The sequence below is a fragment of the Lissotriton vulgaris genome, chromosome 11 (genome assembly GCF_964263255.1).
Source record: "Lissotriton vulgaris chromosome 11, aLisVul1.2, whole genome shotgun sequence".
Taxonomy (NCBI): domain Eukaryota; kingdom Metazoa; phylum Chordata; class Amphibia; order Caudata; family Salamandridae; genus Lissotriton; species Lissotriton vulgaris.
In genome coordinates, this window is record NC_141699.1 from 883,541,047 (window position 1) to 883,558,747 (window position 17,701).

Genomic DNA, 17,701 nt, shown 5'->3' on the forward strand with positions numbered 1-17,701 from the left:
TTATATGACATGAAAGTAGTATCTCATCCACAACGCTGCAAGATAAGTATAGGTGAGGAGATATGGAGGTAAGAATAGAGATTACAAACTATTTATGGCTATGTAGTAGGAAGCAAGGTAGTGGGTGGGATAATATTGTAGGTCAATTGTATGAACCTAAAGCCAACAGAGCCATTTGTTTGCACTACAGACATGAAATACAAACCCCTATTGAATTGTTCAAGGTAACAGCCATCCCCATTTCCACAAAGTGACAATGATGCGACAACGACATCAAACCATCATTGTTGTCGAGTGAGAGAATAGTGAGAGAGCAGAGCCATTTAACAATTATTCCATTTGTGAACATCACACTACTGCAATAGAAAGGAACACTTTTTAAAGGTTTTTTTTAATGCTGAGAAATTATTTTGGCTTGCAAACTGAACAGTAATTCACTTAAAGTTAGCTTGTGAGGCAAAGTATGTAAGCCACAGTGGTGTTGGACAAATCGCCACTGACATTTTCACCAATTTTTCATGGTTCTATTGCTAAAAAAATTTTGGTTTTGCTCGAGTCAGTCGGTGAAAATATAGGCCTAAAGATTATCTTTACAGGTGTAGAATTGCACATCAAAGGTGCAAAATTCGCAAGTGCCCTTGAAATTGACATTATCTGGCCCCTTGTCTATGCTAGACCACCCCCTTCTAATTCATGAAAAGTCAGTTACCTCTATCAGATCTGAAGCGACAGAACAGGAAACCAATCAGCTGGAGCCTTCCATGCTTTTAGTACAACAAGAGGACCCCGTGAGCCAATGAGAGTAAACAATGCCAGTTTCATCATGGTTTTGTGCTGCTAGATGGCACGTAAAGTGTTTAGAAATGTACTTTGCGATAATTTAAATGTATGGGGGTGCCTGGCCCCAATTTCTCTGATGTAGAGCCTACACATTGCATCGAAAGAGTCCTGCACAGCTTTGCAAATCACAAGTTACCATAGACAATTTAAACAGCATTACCACAAAATGACCTTTCTGTCCGTGACTGGCGTTATGATTCACAACCACAAAGAAAGTGCTCTTTATATCGACTTTCTGAGGAGGAGAGTCGAAGTTGGTCCAGCCAGAGGTGGAACTTGTGAACTTCCGGCTGCACACGTTTCTCTCCAACAGCTGTTCAACACACTGAGGTATACGCCATCTGCACCAATGGATACAGTGACAGTGGTTTTGATGGCAGCTTTGCCTGCGATGAATTGTCAGCGCTGTGTCGTATCTGAAATGGGCCATTAGTAATTTCTTAGACGGTGTCATGGGCTCCACCATTTTTCTTTTTTTTTTTTTTATTTAGGAACGGAAAAAAACAGAGTAGCGATTACATTTCATTCTGCTACCTGAACAATATGAAAATAAACATGTTCTTTTTACATTTTGCCATTTATATTTAACACTGTTAAAAATAATATACTCCGGTATCTTATGTACAGCGTCCTCTACAAAATGTCAGATTTGTAACGTCGCGGGGAAGGGGCGGAGCTCGTGGGAGTGTGCGTTTCGGAATACCTGAGCAGAGTTCGAACAATGAGGGTATACTTCCCAAGTGAGGGGTAGCTTAAGATGCAGTCCGAAGAGAGGGGGAAGTGCGGTGAACTGGCAGCTGCCGTTTTCTGAAACGAAACACAGATACAAAATATAAAGGTATGATTTAGAATTAGTAGAAAATACTATGGTTATTTCACAACATTCCTTCCAGCTCACCCCTTTATCCTCAAACACATCAAAGGGAAATTCTAAAATGAGAAGATTACCATAATCCATATATCTATCACTATTGCCTGTAGTGTAAAATATATACTAATTCATTTTGAATATCTATCTATCTATCTATCTATCTATCTATCTATCTATCTATCTATCTATCTATCTATCTATCTATCTATCTATCTATCTATCTATCTATCTGTCTGTCTGTCTGTCTGTCTGTCTGTCTGTCTATCTATCTATCTATCTATCTATCTATCTATCTATCTATCTATCTATCTATCTATCTATCTAGATTACATAGTTAGTGATAGTAACTCTGCCGTTATGGTTAGATCACAGTTTCAGTTGGAAAGGCAATTTAATTTGTTGAACAATTTTTATGCTCTCAAATTAATCAGCACAACACTTGACGTTTCATGCAAATCTGTCATCAGGGTGTCAAAAACGTGGCTTTTCCCATTCGAATTGCCATAGGAATCTTTGCTCTTTGCTACAGGATAAAACGCTAAGCGGAATTACACCAAACTTGCCATGAAAGTCGAAATTTACTCTAAGAAGAGCCTTTCCTTGGTTTGCTTTAAATCTGTTAAGTAGTTTTCTGGAAATAGCATATAAACAGGACAAAAGTCGAAAAAAAAGAAGTGGGGAGACTAACCTAGTTAATCACAATGCAACTGGCAACATGGGGCGTGACATCACAGTGCATGAAATCGTGGTGCGTGACATCGTGGTGTGTGACATTGTGGCGTAAGACATCGTGGCGTGTGACATCACGGCACGTGACATCACAGGAAGTGGCATCATAAGAAGTGACATCAGATCTTAGGCCCTCACATTATATGTTTAACATGTCTATCATGAGTACGGTATACAGACATAATATTGATTCAAAAATATAGAATAGCACTAATATCGAAGTCAAAATATAGAATGGACAAAATATCGAATGGACAGAATATAGTGGTGAAAAATATCGAATTGAAGGTAAGTAATGTAATATCAGTTTTTAAAATATAGAAAGTTAAAATATCGAAGTATATAATATAGGTATTAAAATATATCGAATTTTTAATAATATATATAAGTGTTTTTTAATGTTATTTAATTTTTGCGTAATTTAATTCTGTAGCGGTTTTTGGGTTTATAGGGGAATAGGATGGGAAGTAATTTAATTGTACTTAATTAAATATGTTAAGTTATTTATTGGTATTCATTTTGAATTAATTGTTAATTAATTTTTAATTGGTAAATACTTTTTAATTGGTAAATCATTTTTAATTGGTAATTAATTTTTATTTGGTAATTAATTTTTATTATTTGATTAATTGATAATTATGTTAATTGTATTAGTTTTTTTTCCTTAGCGGGTTGTGGGTTTATAGGGGAATAGGGAGGGAAGTGATTTAATTGTAATTAATTAAATATGTTAATTTATTTATTGGTATATATTTTGAATTAATTGTTAATTCATTAATTGTTAATTAATTAATTTTTAATTGGTAATGAATTTGTATTAATTGATTAATTGATAATTATGTTAACTTTATAAATTTATTTCCGTAGTGGGTTGTGGGATTATAGGGGAATAGGGTGGGAAGTAATTTAATTGTAATGAAGAAAATCATTTTTATTTATTTATTGGCATTGATTTTTAATTTATTGTTAATTAATTGTTAATTGGTAATTAATTTGTATTAATACCAAGGCATGCCAAGAGAGCAGGTGGCATTACTTATGAACCTACATGCGAATACCTATGTCAAAGTGAGATGGGGCAAGCCAGGAGAGGTGACAGATAGATTTGCGGTCGCTAAAGGGAAATTAGGGGTATTAGCACCCACCCTGTTCTCCCTGTTTATTAATGGGGTGACAAACTACTTTTCTAACTTCCTGACAGATGCGTCCTCCCTTGCCGGTATGAAAGTACCCTTGCTCATGTTCGCTGACGACACGCTCATAATTTCTAAAACGAGGCAGGGCTCACAGCTAGCTTTGTCCCGTTTTGAGCTTTTTTGCAGCGAACATGAGCTAGAGGTGAATGTTGGAAAGACCAAATTTATGGTCCTTCGGGGCCAAAGAGCAGTTAAATCCAAGGTTTAAATGAGTGGGGTTATCTTGGATCAAACAGAGGTCTTTACATACTTGGGTGTTACCCTGAGCGAAAAATCTAAGCTGGAAACCCCAGCTAGACCTCTTGTCCCTTAAACATGCCCAGCTTGGGGGGGCTTTACTGAAGGAGCATTCCAACTCACTTACTAAACCCCTGGCCCCACTGATTAAAATTTATGGCTCAAAAATGTTACCTTCCATTTTATACGGAGCTGAACTGTGGGGTTTTAGCGACTTATCTAGACTGAAGGTGGCACAGAACAAATTCCTCAGAACAGCTATAGGTCTACCCCAATCTACTCCCTGCCTACCCCTATTGTTTGACTTGGGATGTAACCAGATAGAGGATGTGGCACGGTATAGACCACTGGCGTTCTGGCGGCGCTTGTGGACTACACCGGAACTGTCCATGTATGCCGATACCACTTTGGAGATAAAGGGATTACAGGGGGCTTCTAGAGTTCCCTGGTTATCCGCTGTTAGATCGTCGTTGCTAGATATGGGATTGGAGGCTCTGTGGGTAGATCCAGCCACCGCGAATTTCCCACCCAAGAAAATCTTCAAGGAAATGTATTGGAGAAGGATCATGGAGAAGAGACTATCTACTGTGTGGGGGTAGTCTATGACCTCGGCCTTTCTAGTTAACAAGGAAGTTCCGAGCTATGAAGACTACTGGGACATTATAACTAAACCACTCAATCGAAAATTGTATCACCAGCTGAGAGTGGGCTCACTCCCCCTAAGTGGGTTAACACACTCTTGGAATCCAGAAAGTAGTGATAAATGCCCCTTTTGAATAAAGGAAGTAGAAACTATTGATCACTTCTTATTTTGTTGTCCAATGTACTCCCAGACGAGTCTGGTTAAGACCTGCATGTTGTTCATTGGGCACTAGATCTGCAAGTACTGCAAGTAGGATATTTAAATCTGATACTTCCGCCTATATTGTCATTGGTGTGTCAAAGTTCGCTAGCTGGGCCTGGTCCTTACGATCACGGAATCTGAGTCCCTGAGCCATATTTTAAGTAATGTTCAAGGGTTAGATGATGTTTTAACACTTTCCTTTTAAAGAGTTGTTCTCTTTTTTATGGATCGAGTCATGTGTCTTTTCGGTGTGATATTTAATACTGTTTTATCCCAGGTTTTAATGTGTACAGTATTTATGGTTTTAATTTTTTTTTAAATAATTATGAAATGTACTTTATGCTTGATTTATATTTGTCTTTTATGATACAAATCAAAATAAAAACCTCTTGACTGACTGTATTAATAGGAAATTAATTTTAATAACTAATATTTATTAGTATTTTTAATTGATTAATTATTACATAATATTAAATTGTAATTTATTTTAATTAATTTTTTATTGGTATTGATAATTAATTTATTTTTATTAATATATTAAATCTTTACTTTCCCTACTGTTAAACTCACTAGAGTGGGAATAGTAATTTTTACCCCTACGTTATCCAACGCTTTCTCTACTGTTGCACTCTCTGGAGTGGGAATAGTAATTTTTACCCTCTCACTATCCAACGCTTTCTCTACTGTTGCACTCACTGGAGTGGGAATAGTAATTTTTACCCCTAGGCTATCCAACGCTTTCCCTACTATTGCTCTCACTGGAGTGGGCATAGTAATTGTTACCCTTCCGCTATCCAACACTTTCCCTACTGTTGCACTCACTGGAGTGGGAATAGTAATTTTCCCCCTTACGCTATCCAATGCTTTCCCTACTATTGCACTCACTGGAGCGGGAACAGTCATTTTTACCCCTACGCTATCCAACGTTTACCCTACTGTTCCACTCACTGGAATGGTAATAGTAAATGTTACCCTCCCGCTATCCTACGGTAAAAATATTGTATATTTTTTATTAATAATATGTTAATATATGTATATATATGTGTTAAAAAATAAAATTGTGTGTTTTTTTAACTTAAATTAATTATTTAATAATTGTAAGGTTATTTCAGTATTTTTAAGTATGTTCTAGTTAATTATATTTATTATTTCATTAATTTTAAATTACTTTTAAGACACTTAAAAAAATGCAATATTTTGACTAACTATATTTTTTGTAACGATATATTTGATTCAACATTTTTGTACTTACCTGTTTGTAGATAGAACTTCGATATTTTTGTATTCTAGAGTTTGACATCGATATTTTAGGTATTGTATATTTTTGTTTTCAATATTTTGTCAGTGATCCATGAGTACATTGGAGCACATTTCGAGTATATAGGGAAACCCTCCAGATTGGAGCAGAAGATTCACACTTTTGTAAACTACGCATAAAACAATGTAGTCTTTTGTCAGCGTAAACTTCCTCTACCCATACTGCTTTAAAAGAAAAAATAGTGGTACTTAAATTATTTCAATGCCTCCTCAGGGTAGTAAGCACTATATAAATTACATTTATTTTGTGCAAGTACTCGGAAAGAACAATACATCTGACATTCTTACAGTGCATGCATATGGACCTAAACAGAGTCTGAACAAAGTGAAAAGCTGCCTCTCTAAAGTATGTGTGAAGTGCTAACAAGGTGTGAGCCTTTGTTTCCCATCTGCTGTATTTGCTTCTAGGTGTGAGTCCTGACTGCTGCCAGCCAGGAGACTCCAACAAAAGGAAGCCTGATGATCCCTCAAATTCGGCCTTTGTCATGGGCATAGCAGGAATCTGAAAGAAGAAAGCCCCCTCCCAGCCTGCATGTTGTTGCAGATTGAAAGCAGACAACAATGTGCAGGCGCTGCTGAATGTGTCCCGGTGTATGCAAATTGCACAGGGACTAATTCAGCATATTTCTGTGGGCCCAACTTTTTGGGAGGGTGGACGGCGTCCGCCCTGAGAAAACAGTGGGTGGATGCTGTCCACCCACGTGTACCCCAAACTCGTGCCCTGCATATAAAAAAATATGGATTTAGCTAGGAAGGGTTAAAAAGTTAGAGATTTTGTGGCCGTTAGACTGAGGATGCGCCCTAAACTCAGATTTGCAGACCATCTGCTAAGTTATCAAAATATTTATATCTAATTGGACGAGGGACCTTTTTCTCCTATTGTCCATCTTGGCTCGTCACATCTAAAGTCGGACCCATGGATCTGAAAATCTTTGATTGGATAATAACTGCAACAGAGAACAATCTGTTGCAGATGATATTACAGGATAAATTGGAGCGTCCTGTGACCCCTTTGTTTGACTGGATGGGGACTCTTCGTTCAAGATTTTAAAAAGTACATTTTGTTGCAGGGTTCACAGGCCCTGATGTGGGCCTACTGGACACAAGTGCTGTTCCAAAGGTCTAACAATCCTATCTTGGGTTCCGCAAACCCAGACAAAGACTGCTGGACCCATGTAGGCCACTTCTCAGATGCATGAATCATAGCTCAGTGTTACTGAATCCACAAAGGTTCTTGAACATTTGATGGACCTGCTCGAAGTTTGGTGGACCTGGAACTTGGTCTGTGGACCCACAAGAGGTATTGTATTGTATTGTATGGCATATTTATATAGCGCAGAAAACTGTCACCCAAAGGGTATCCTGGCGCTTTTGACTTTAACCAACCATACGCGATTTTACACTGCCACAGTCGTTACACTGTCTTAGGGAAGAGGTATGTTTTTAATCCTTTTTTAACCCCTTCGATGCTGATGACGGCCGGGAGCCGTCATGGCACACAGCGCTCGTGTGCTGATGACGGCTCCCGGCCGTCATGGCGCCTACCTGCGGGAGGAGGGCTGCAGCTCCACCCGCGTGTCGGCGATTTTTTTTTTTTTACTGCGGGAGGCAGGGGAAGACCTTCCCGTGCCCCCCCCACCCGCCCCCTCCAACGTCACTGATGACGTCAGCGCGCGAGCCGCGCTGACGTCGGCACTTGTTTACTTTCTGTTTCCCCACCGGTGGCCGCCATTTCCAAGCTGCGCCTCGGTGGGGAAACAGGTACGTACAGCGATCTCGCTGCAACAATCTTTCTTTGCGAGGCACCGGGGGACAGAAAAGGGTTTGCCTTTCCCCCCGGTGCCTCTTTTCTGCATTCCTGCTGCACGGTCGTGCAGCAGGAATGCAGAATAGTCTGATTTTTTTGTTTTTTTTTGGGATTCCTCTATCGGGGAGCGGCCCCTTGAGCAAGGGTCGCTCCCCCAGGGGTGCATATTGTTTTACTGTGCTTGCCCCCCCCGGGGGGGGGGGCAGGAGATATATTGCGGATTTGTGTAGCCCACTGGACCACCAATGCAACATTGTTTGGGGAGTGGCCCCTTGGGCAAGGGTCACTCGCCTTGGGGGCATGTTTTTGGCGATCTGCCCCCGTGGGGGGCAGATCAAACAACGCTTTTTGTTTTTTTGTAGCCCACTAGGCCACCAGGGATGGGGCAGGAGATATATTGCGGATTTGTGTAGCCCACTGGACCACCAATGCGACATTGTTTGGAGAGTGGCCCCTTGGGCAAGGGTCACTCGCCTTGGGGGCATGTTTTTGGCGATCTTCCCCCGTGGGGGGCAGATCAAACAACGCTTTTTGTTTTTTTGTAGCCCACTAGGCCACCAGGGATGGGGCAGGAGATATATTGCGGATTTGTGTAGCCCACTGGACCACCAATGCGACATTGTTTGGAGAGTGGCCCCTTGGGCAAGGGTCACTCGCCTTGGGGGCATGTTTTTCGCGATCTGCCCCCGTGGGGGGCAGATCAAAAAACGCTTTTTGTTTTTTGTAGCCCACTAGGCCACCAGGGATGGGGCAGGAGATATATTGCGGATTTGTGTAGCCCACTGGACCACCAATGCAACATTGTTTGGGGAGTGGCCCCTTGGGCAAGGGTCACTCGCCTTGGGGGCATGTTTTTGGCGATCTGCCCCCGTGGGGGGCAGATCAAACAACGCTTTTTGTTTTTTTGTAGCCCACTAGGCCACCAGGGATGGGGCAGGAGATATATTGCGGATTTGTGTAGCCCACTGGACCACCAATGCGACATTGTTTGGAGAGTGGCCCCTTGGGCAAGGGTCACTCGCCTTGGGGGCATGTTTTTGGCGATCTGCCCCCGTGGGGGGTAGATCAAACAATGCTTTTTGTTTTTTGTAGCCCACTAGGCCACCAGGGATGCGTGAAAGGAGAGTGATCCCTCGAGCAAAGGTTACTCTCCATTTAGGCCCCACTAGATCACCAGGGATGTGTGTGGGGAGTGGCCCCTTGGGCAAGGGTCGCTCCCCAAGGGGGGCATATAATTTTACAGTGTCTGCCCCCCGGGGGGGGAGGGGCAGGACATATATTTATGTATTTTTGAGCCCCCTGGACCACCAATTTTACTCTGTATGGGGAGTGGCCCCTTGGGCAAGGATCACTCCCCTTGGGGGCATGCTTTTGGCTGTCTGCCCCCGTGGGGGGGGCAGATCAAGCCATGCTTTATGTTTTTTGTAGCCCACTAGGCCACCAGGGATGGTTATAAGGAGAGTGTCCCCTTGGGCAAGGGTCACTTTCCATTTTGGCCCACTAGACCACCAGGGATGTGTGTGGGGAGAGGCCCCTTTGGGCAAGGCTCACTCCCCAAGGGGTGCAAATATGTCTATGGTGTCTGCCCCCCTTATATTTTGTATTTTTCTGCCTGCCTGAACCACAGATTTTGTGTTCTATAGGGAGTGGCCCCTTGTGCAAGGGTCACTCCCCTTGGGGGCATGTTTCTGGCAGTCTGCCCCCTTGGGGTAGGCAGATCACGTCGGTATTCTATTTTTTTGTAGGGCCCACTAGGCCACCAGGGATGTTTAGAAGCAAAGTGACCCCTAGGGCAAGGGTCAGTATCCATTTGGCCACTAGACCACCAGGGATGTGTATGGGGAGCGGCCCCTTTGGGCAAGGGTTGCTCCCCAAAGGGTGCAATTTATTTTGGTACATTGAATGTTTGATAATGTATTGGCCCACTGGACCACCAATGAAGCCATGTGTGGGGGGTGGCCTCAAGGGCAAGGGTTTCTCCCCTTTTACAGGGGTGAATATTTTATTTATACTCTTAGGCCCACTTACCCCTTAGCTTTTTTGGTGTATTGTGTGTTGACTGGTGCATTATTTCAATATGTGATTGTAATGTTTTTTCTTCTCCTTTTTATTGTAGTGTAAAGCTTGTGATTCCTGTTTGTGGTTTTGACAGTGGTTGTTCTGCAGTTTTGCGTATTTGCGTTTATTTGGTAAGAAAAACATTTTTGTAGGGTTTACTTCAAATGAGTATTATTGTTATGCATAAATGTCTTTTTTTGTAAGTGCTGTCATAATGGCTGTATTTCTGTTTGTGTTCTGAGCATGAAATTAATTGCGATGTTTTTTGCGTTGTTTTATGTGTAATTTGTTTTTTTACCTTTTTCTTTTTTAGTGGGATATTGTTGATCCTTTCCGTGTCTGTGCAGAGTAGGTGGTGCTGAGTCTAGCTGCTTCTGTCAAGTGAGTGGTATAGTGTTGGAGTATATAGGTCTGTGAGATAAAGCAACATTGTGTTTATTTCTTTTTTTTCAAAGGATTTGTGGTTCACGTGTTTGACAAATAATCTTTTTTAGTTAGCATTATGGCTAGCCGTAGAATGACTGCTCAGCAGGTGATTAGTTTGCTTCTTGAATCTTCCTCTGAGCTGGATTATGAGACTGACAGTGCGTCTGAGGGAGAGGATGATTCAGGCAGTGAGTTTTCTCTCCACATGGAATCATCGGATGATGAATCCAATCTCAGTGCGGACGAAGTGCCTGTTTTAGAGGAGGAGATTGATGTGCCGATGCAGCAAGAGACATCTGGCTTGCAACCTGGTGCTTCAAGCATTCCCATTGGAAGTGCTGGACTCTGGGTTGATCCAAAAATGGTGCAGCCGGTGTTGTCTGACTTTACTGGTTATGCAGGGTGTAAAGTGGATTGTGAAAATTTCTTGCCTATACAGTTTTTTAAGTTGTTCATGGATGATGTCTTTTTGGCTGAGATTGTTGAGCATACTAATTTGTATGCGGAACAGTTTTTGAGGAAGAACAGTGCCAAACTTAGGCCCCACTCTAGAGCTACCCGTTGGACTCCCACAAATCTGGATGAGATGAATAGGTTTTTCGGTTTGACTTTTTTGATGGGCTTGATAAGGAAGCCTTCCCTGGCTTCATATTGGTCTTCCAGTCCCTTGATGGCAACGTCTATATTTCCTGCAGTTATGACTCGTGATAGGTATTTACTTTTGCTTCGTATGCTGCATTTCGTTGACAATGATTTGGCGTTGCCAAGAGATCACCCTGACTATGACCGCCTTTTTAAGATTAGGCCTGTTATTGATCATTTTGTAGATCGATTTTCAGAGATCTATTCTCCAGGCAAAGAAATTTCTATTGATGAGTCTTTGGTCTTGTTCAAGGGTCGTTTACTTTTTAAGCAGTACATTCCTAGCAAGAGGGCACGTTATGGAATTAAGCTGTATATGTTGTCTGAGAGTAGGACAGGATATGTCTCCAATTTACGTGTGTACACTGGTAAGGATTCCACTATTGACCCCCCTGGTTGTCCGTCCACTTTTGGAGTGGCAGAGAAAATTGTCTGGGATCTTGCTAGAGGACTGTTTAACAGAGGCCACCATTTGTACCTTGATAACTTCTACACTGCTTTGCCATTGTTTAAGGAGTTGTTGAAAGTAGACACTTTTGCCTGTGGCACAATCCGCTCTAACCGTAAAGGTTATCCGAAAGAGCTTGTTTGCAAAAAGCTTCAGAGGGGACAGTGCAGTGCCTTGCGTAGTGATGAACTGCTAGCTGTAAAATTTGTCGACAGGAGGGATGTGTACATGCTGAGTACCATCCATGATGAAAGTACTACATCTATGCCTGTTTGGGGTGCTGTTGCTGAAGTGCGTAAACCTGTGTGCATTGTAGACTACAATAAGCACATGGGTGGTGTTGACAGAGTTGATCAGAGGTTGGAACCTTACACTGCTATTCGTAAGTCTTATATTTGGTATAAGAAGTTGGCCATCCATCTGTTCAATTTAGCAACTTTTAATGCTTTTGTTGTGTTCAAGGAGTGTTCTCCTGCGTCAAAGTCGACTTTTGTTCAGTTTCAGGAGTCTGTGATAGGCAGCCTTGTTGTTGTGGAACAGGCACATATTCCTAGAGTCGGAGTGGTGGAGGAAGTGGCTAGATTGCGAGATCGCCACTTTGCTGATTACATTCCTGCCACGCCCAGAAAAAACAATCCCTGTAAGAGATGTAAAGTCTGCTATCGAAGAGATGTGCGGAAGGATACTCGTATGCACTGTGCTGATTGTCCTTCTAATCCTGGGCTTTGTGTGCCCAGATGTTTCAAAATGTATCACACTCAAAAGAAATTTTGGGAGCTACCGTGAGTCTAATGGTGTACTGCCTGGTCTGTAATGTTTTTTATTGGTTATTCAGTTGCATCTGTGGCATTAGTATTTTGTTTTTTAGTTAATGCTGTTTGTAGTTGTAGTTTTATATCTAGTTCCAAATGGTTTGTAATTTTTTTCTTTGTTTTTAAAAAAAAATTATTTGGCGGTGTGCATGGATTGGTGTTTGGCTGGCGGCGTGCATGGACTGGTGTTTGGCTGGCGGCCTGCATGGACTGGCACTTGACTGGTGGTGTGTCTGGACTGGTGCTTGGCTGGCAGTGTGTGTGGATGGGCGCTTGGCTGGCGATGTGCGTGGGCTGGTGCTTGGCAGGCGGTGTGCGTGGGCTGGTGCTTGGCAGGCGGTGTGCGTGGACTGGTGCTTGGCAGGCGGTGTGTGTGGTCTGGGGCTTGGCAGGCGGTGTGCGTGGACTGGTGCTTGGCAGGCGGTGTGTGTGGTCTGGTGCTTGGCAGGCGGTGTGCGTGGACTGGTGCTTGGCTGGCGGTGTGTGTGGAGTGGTGCTTGGCTGGCAGTGTGTGTGGAGTGGCGTTTGGCTTGCGGTGTGCGTGGAGTGGTACTTGGCTGTCTGTGCATGGAGTGGCGCTTGGCTGTCTGTGCATGGAGTGGTGCTTGGCTGGCGGTGTGTGTGGAGTGGTGCTTGGCTGGTGGTGTGCGTGGAGTGGCGCTTGGCTGTCTGTGCATGGAGTGGTGCTTGGCTGGCGGTGTGTGTGGAGTGGCGCTTGGCTGGTGGTGTGTGTGGAGTGGCGCTTGGCTGGTGGTGTGTGTGGAGTGGCGCTTGGCTGGTGGTGTGTGTGGAGTGGTACTTGGCTGGTGGTGTGCGTGGAGTGGTGCTTGGCTGGTGGTGTGGGTGGAGTGGCGCTTGGCTGGTGGTGTGCGTGGAGTGGTGCTTGGCTGGTGGTGTGTGTGGAGTGGCGCTTGGCTGTCTGTGCATGGAGTGGTGCTTGGCTGGCGGTGTGTGTGGAGTGGTACTTGGCTGTCGGTGCGCGCTGAGTGGTGTTTGGCTGGCGGTGTGCATGGTCTGGTGCTTGGATGGTGGTGTGGGTGGACTGGCGCTCGGCTAGCGGTGTGCGAGTAGTTACTTTTTGTTGGTCACTACACACACTGCTAGGTGAGTGACACTCCACGCAGTCCATCATTTTGTGTTGTTGCAATGTCGGAAATGTGGGCGTGTGAAAGTGATGGGCCCTTGAATGGCGCTGTCTGCTGGTGTGAGTGTTGAAATGTGATGGGTCCGCGGCTGGCGGTGTGAATGTTTTGTATGTGTCACACGTACGAAAGGTGTATGAATGGCCTGTAAAGAGGTTGGTGCCTTGACGTGGCTTTACAGCTCACGAGCTGTGAGTCAGTGGTTCAGTTTATCATACTTTCAATTATACGCAGTGTATTTCATTTTTTTGAAATTACTTGCGAATACAATTGTATGTACTGAATCATCACTCACCCTCGTGCCAAATCCAACCAGAATGTGTGTGTGCTTGCGGATTAGATGGCTGTGCAGTAATGTTTGTCTTTTATCTCTTTCTGAAGTAGGATGTACCTTGTCCCTTATTGTGATTGTTGTAATGTGTTGCTGTTCTTTCTGGATGGTGTCAATGGTCTGGTTTGTATCAGGTATGAAAGGCGCGTGAATGGCCTGTAAAACGGTTGGTGCCTTGTCGTGGCTTTACAGCTCACGAGTTGCGAGTCACTGGTTCGGTTTTTATGCATTTATTTATTGACAGAGCATTTCATTTTTCGAAAGTTCTTGTTAGTAAAATTTTATGTACTGAACCATCACTCGCCCTCGTGCCAAATCCAACCTGTATGTGAGTGTCTTTGAGGAATAGTTAGCCATGCCTTGAATGTTTCACTTTGGAGTAACTCTGTTACGGTGTACATTATAGCTATAAATAACGTACTAAATTTAGTTATTATTGTTAAACCATGGAAGTATATGTCATGTCTTTCTGGTGAATTCTATTGATTTTTATACAGAATCTCCTGCAAACTTGAAATTGTCTGTCACAATTTCCTTGAATCACACGCTCTCAAATTGAAAACTTAATTCTCCACCGTACAATTTGAACCGTTTCCTGTTGCAGCCACTATGCCTACCCACGCAAGTGAGGTACCATTTTTATCGGGAGACCTGGGGGAACGCTGGGTGGGAGGAAATTTGTGTGAGCCCAGTGACGCCACGCTTTCCCACACAAAAAAAGTGTGTCAAAACTGATTTTTCCATCAAAAATTGTGGTTTGCAAGGGATTCTGGGTAAAGGAACGTTGGAGGATCCACGCAAGCCATACCTCCTTGGAAGCCCCCGGGTGTCTACTTTTCAGAAATGTGTGGGTTTGCTAGGTTTTCCTACATGGCCGCCTCGCACGGGGCCAAAAACCCAGGTAACCCCTCTTTCAAAAGCTGGTGGGATTGACATTCAATACCACCAGCTTTTGAAAGAGGGGTTACCTGGGTTTTTGGCCCCGTGCGAGGCGGCCATGTAGGGAAACCTACCAAACCCACACATTTCTGAAAAGTAGACACCCGGGGGCTTCCAAGGAGGTATGGCTTGCGTGGATCCTCCAACGTTCCTTTACCCAGAATCCCTTGCAAACCTCAATTTTTGCGGAAAAAGTCAGTTTTTTCACACTTTTTATGCGTGGGAAAGCGTGGCGTCACTGGGCTCACACAAATTTCCTCCCACCCAGCGTTCCCCCAGGTCTCCCGATAAAAATGGTACCTCACTTGCGTGGGTAGGCATAGTGGCTGCAACAGGAAACGGTCCAAATCGTACGGTGGAGACATTACAATAACCAATAGCAAGATTACCTTCTTTTTTTTGGGGGGGGGACTGAGTTTTTGGACCGGGGCTCGGCGGGCATCTTTGGAAACTACCAAACCCAAACAGTTCTGAAAACTAGACACCCGGGGGAGTCCAGGGAGGTATGGCATGCGTGGGTCCCCCAATGTTTTCCTACCCAGAAATCCCTGCAAACCACAAATTTAGGTTAAAAAAACAGTTTTCCATACATTTTTGCGTGGGATCGCCGTGTCGGCACAAATGTCCTACCACCCTGCGTTCCCCTTGTTCTCCCGAGTAAAATGATACCTCACTTGTGTGGGTGGGCCAAAGGCCTGTGACTAAGGCAGGGGGGCTTAATTTGTTACACTGAAATACTACTTTTTTCAACATTCGTTTTTGGCCTGTTCTGCTTTGGGGCACCCACACAAGTGAGGTATCCTTTTACTCGGGAGAACAAGGGGAGCGCTGGGTGGTAGGACATTTTTGCCGGCACGGTGATTCCACGCAAAAAAAGTTTGAAAAAGTGATTATTTTCCCTAATTTTAAGGTTTGCAAGGTGTTCTGGGTAGGAAAACGTTCGGGGACCCACGCATGCCATACCTCCCTGGACTCCCCCGGGGGTCTACTTTTCAGAACTGTTTGGGTTTTGTACTTTCCTAAGAATACCACCGAGCCCCGGGCCAAAAACTCAGGTGCCCCCCCCCCCAAAATCAAGGTTGTTTTGCAATTTGGTATTGTAAATTCACCACCGTACAATTTGAACCATTTCCTTTCGCAGCCACTATGCCTACCCACGCAAGTGAGGTACCATTTTTATCGGGAGACCTGGGGGAACGCTGGGTGGGAGGAAATTTGTGTGAGCCCAGTGACGCCACGCTTTCCCACGCATAAAAAGTGTGAAAAAACTGACTTTTTTGCAAAAATTGAGGTTTGCAAGGGATTCTGGGTAAAGGAACGTTGGAGGATCCACGCAAGCCATACCTCCTTGGAAGCCCCCGGGTGTCTACTTTTCAGAAATGTATGGGTTTGGTAGGTTTTCCTACATGGCCGTCTCGCACGGGGCCAAAAACCCAGGTAACCCCTCTTTCAAAAGCTGGTGGGATTGACATTCAATACCACCAGCTTTTGAAAGAGGGGGTACCTGGGTTTTTGGCCCCGTGCGAGACGGCCATGTAGGAAAACCTACCAAGCCCACACATTTCTGAAAAGTAGACACCCGGGGGCTTCCAAGGAGGTATGGCTTGCGTGGATCCTCCAACGTTCCTTTACCCAGAATCCCTTGCAAACCTCAATTTTTGCGGAAAAAGTCAGTTTTTTCACACTTTTTATGCGTGGGAAAGCGTGGCGTCACTGGGCTCACACAAATTTCCTCCCACCCAGCGTTCCCCCAGGTCTCCCGATAAAAATGGTACCTCACTTGCGTGGGTAGGCATAGTGGCTGCAACAGGAAACGGTCCAAATCGTACGGTGGAGACATTACAATAACCAATAGCAAGATTACCTTCTTTTTTTTGGGGGGGGGACTGAGTTTTTGGACCGGGGCTCGGCGGGCATCTTTGGAAACTACCAAACCCAAACAGTTCTGAAAACTAGACACCCGGGGGAGTCCAGGGAGGTATGGCATGCGTGGGTCCCCCAATGTTTTCCTACCCAGAAATCCCTGCAAACCACAAATTTAGGTTAAAAAAACAGTTTTCCATACATTTTTGCGTGGGATCGCCGTGTCGGCACAAATGTCCTACCACCCTGCGTTCCCCTTGTTCTCCCGAGTAAAATGATACCTCACTTGTGTGGGTGGGCCAAAGGCCTGTGACTAAGGCAGGGGGGCTTAATTTGTTACACTGAAATACTACTTTTTTCAACATTCGTTTTTGGCCTGTTCTGCTGTGGGGCACCCACACAAGTGAGGTATCCTTTTACTTGGGAGAACAAGGGGAGCGCTGGGTGGTAGGACATTTTTGCCGGCACGGTGATTCCACGCAAAAAAGTTTGAAAAAGTGATTATTTTCCCTAATTTTAAGGTTTGCAAGGTGTTCTGGGTAGGAAAACGTTCGGGGACCCACGCATGCCATACCTCCCTGGACTCCCCCGGGGGTCTACTTTTCAGAACTGTTTGGGTTTTGTACTTTCCTAAGAATACCACCGAGCCCCGGGCCAAAAACTCAGGTGCCCCCCCCCCCCCAAAATCAAGGTTGTTTTGCAATTTGGTATTGTAAATTCACCACCGTACAATTTGAACCATTTCCTTTCGCAGCCACTATGCCTACCCACGCAAGTGAGGTACCATTTTTCTCGGGAGACCTGGGGGAACGCTGGGTGGGTGGAAATTTGTTGATCCACGCAGATTCCGGAACTTTCCACCACAAAAATGTGAGGAAAATGCGTTTTTTTTCCAATTTCTTAGCTTTGCAAGGGATTCTGGGTAAGAGAACCTGGGGGTAGGCAGTCGAGTGACCCCATCCTGAATTCCCCTGGGTGTCTACTTTTCAAAAATGTATAGGTTTGCTAGGTTTCCCTAGGTGCCGGCAGAGCTAGGGTTCAAAAACAAAAGGTAGTCTCTTTGCCCAAAACGTGCACAATTTCACTGAAAAATTGAGTTGTGACCACGTTGCGTTTTGCACTGTTTCCTGCAGCAGCCACTATGCCTACCCAGGCAAGTGATGTACCATTTTTCTCGGGAGACCTGGGGGAACGCTGGG

The 17,701-nt window shown here is 44.2% G+C and overlaps 1 protein-coding gene across 3 annotated transcripts in view; it reads right to left on the reverse strand.

The window, feature by feature from the left end:
* Window positions 1-396: 396 nt before the first annotated feature.
* Window positions 397-17,701, reverse strand: part of LOC147683643 (beta-4C adrenergic receptor-like) — a 95,167-nt gene continuing 77,862 nt past the window's right edge. Inside the window, exon 3 of one of the 3 annotated variants that reach the window (XM_086944030.1) lies at window positions 397-1,647. Coding sequence is in view for 1 of the 3 variants with exons in the window: in XM_086944029.1 (XP_086800155.1) it covers window positions 1,593-1,647 (55 nt within the window). In the remaining 2 variants the exon portion in view is untranslated. The remainder of the gene's footprint in view (window positions 1,648-17,701) is intronic. The other 2 variants (XM_086944029.1, XM_086944031.1) reach the window with 2 other exon arrangements.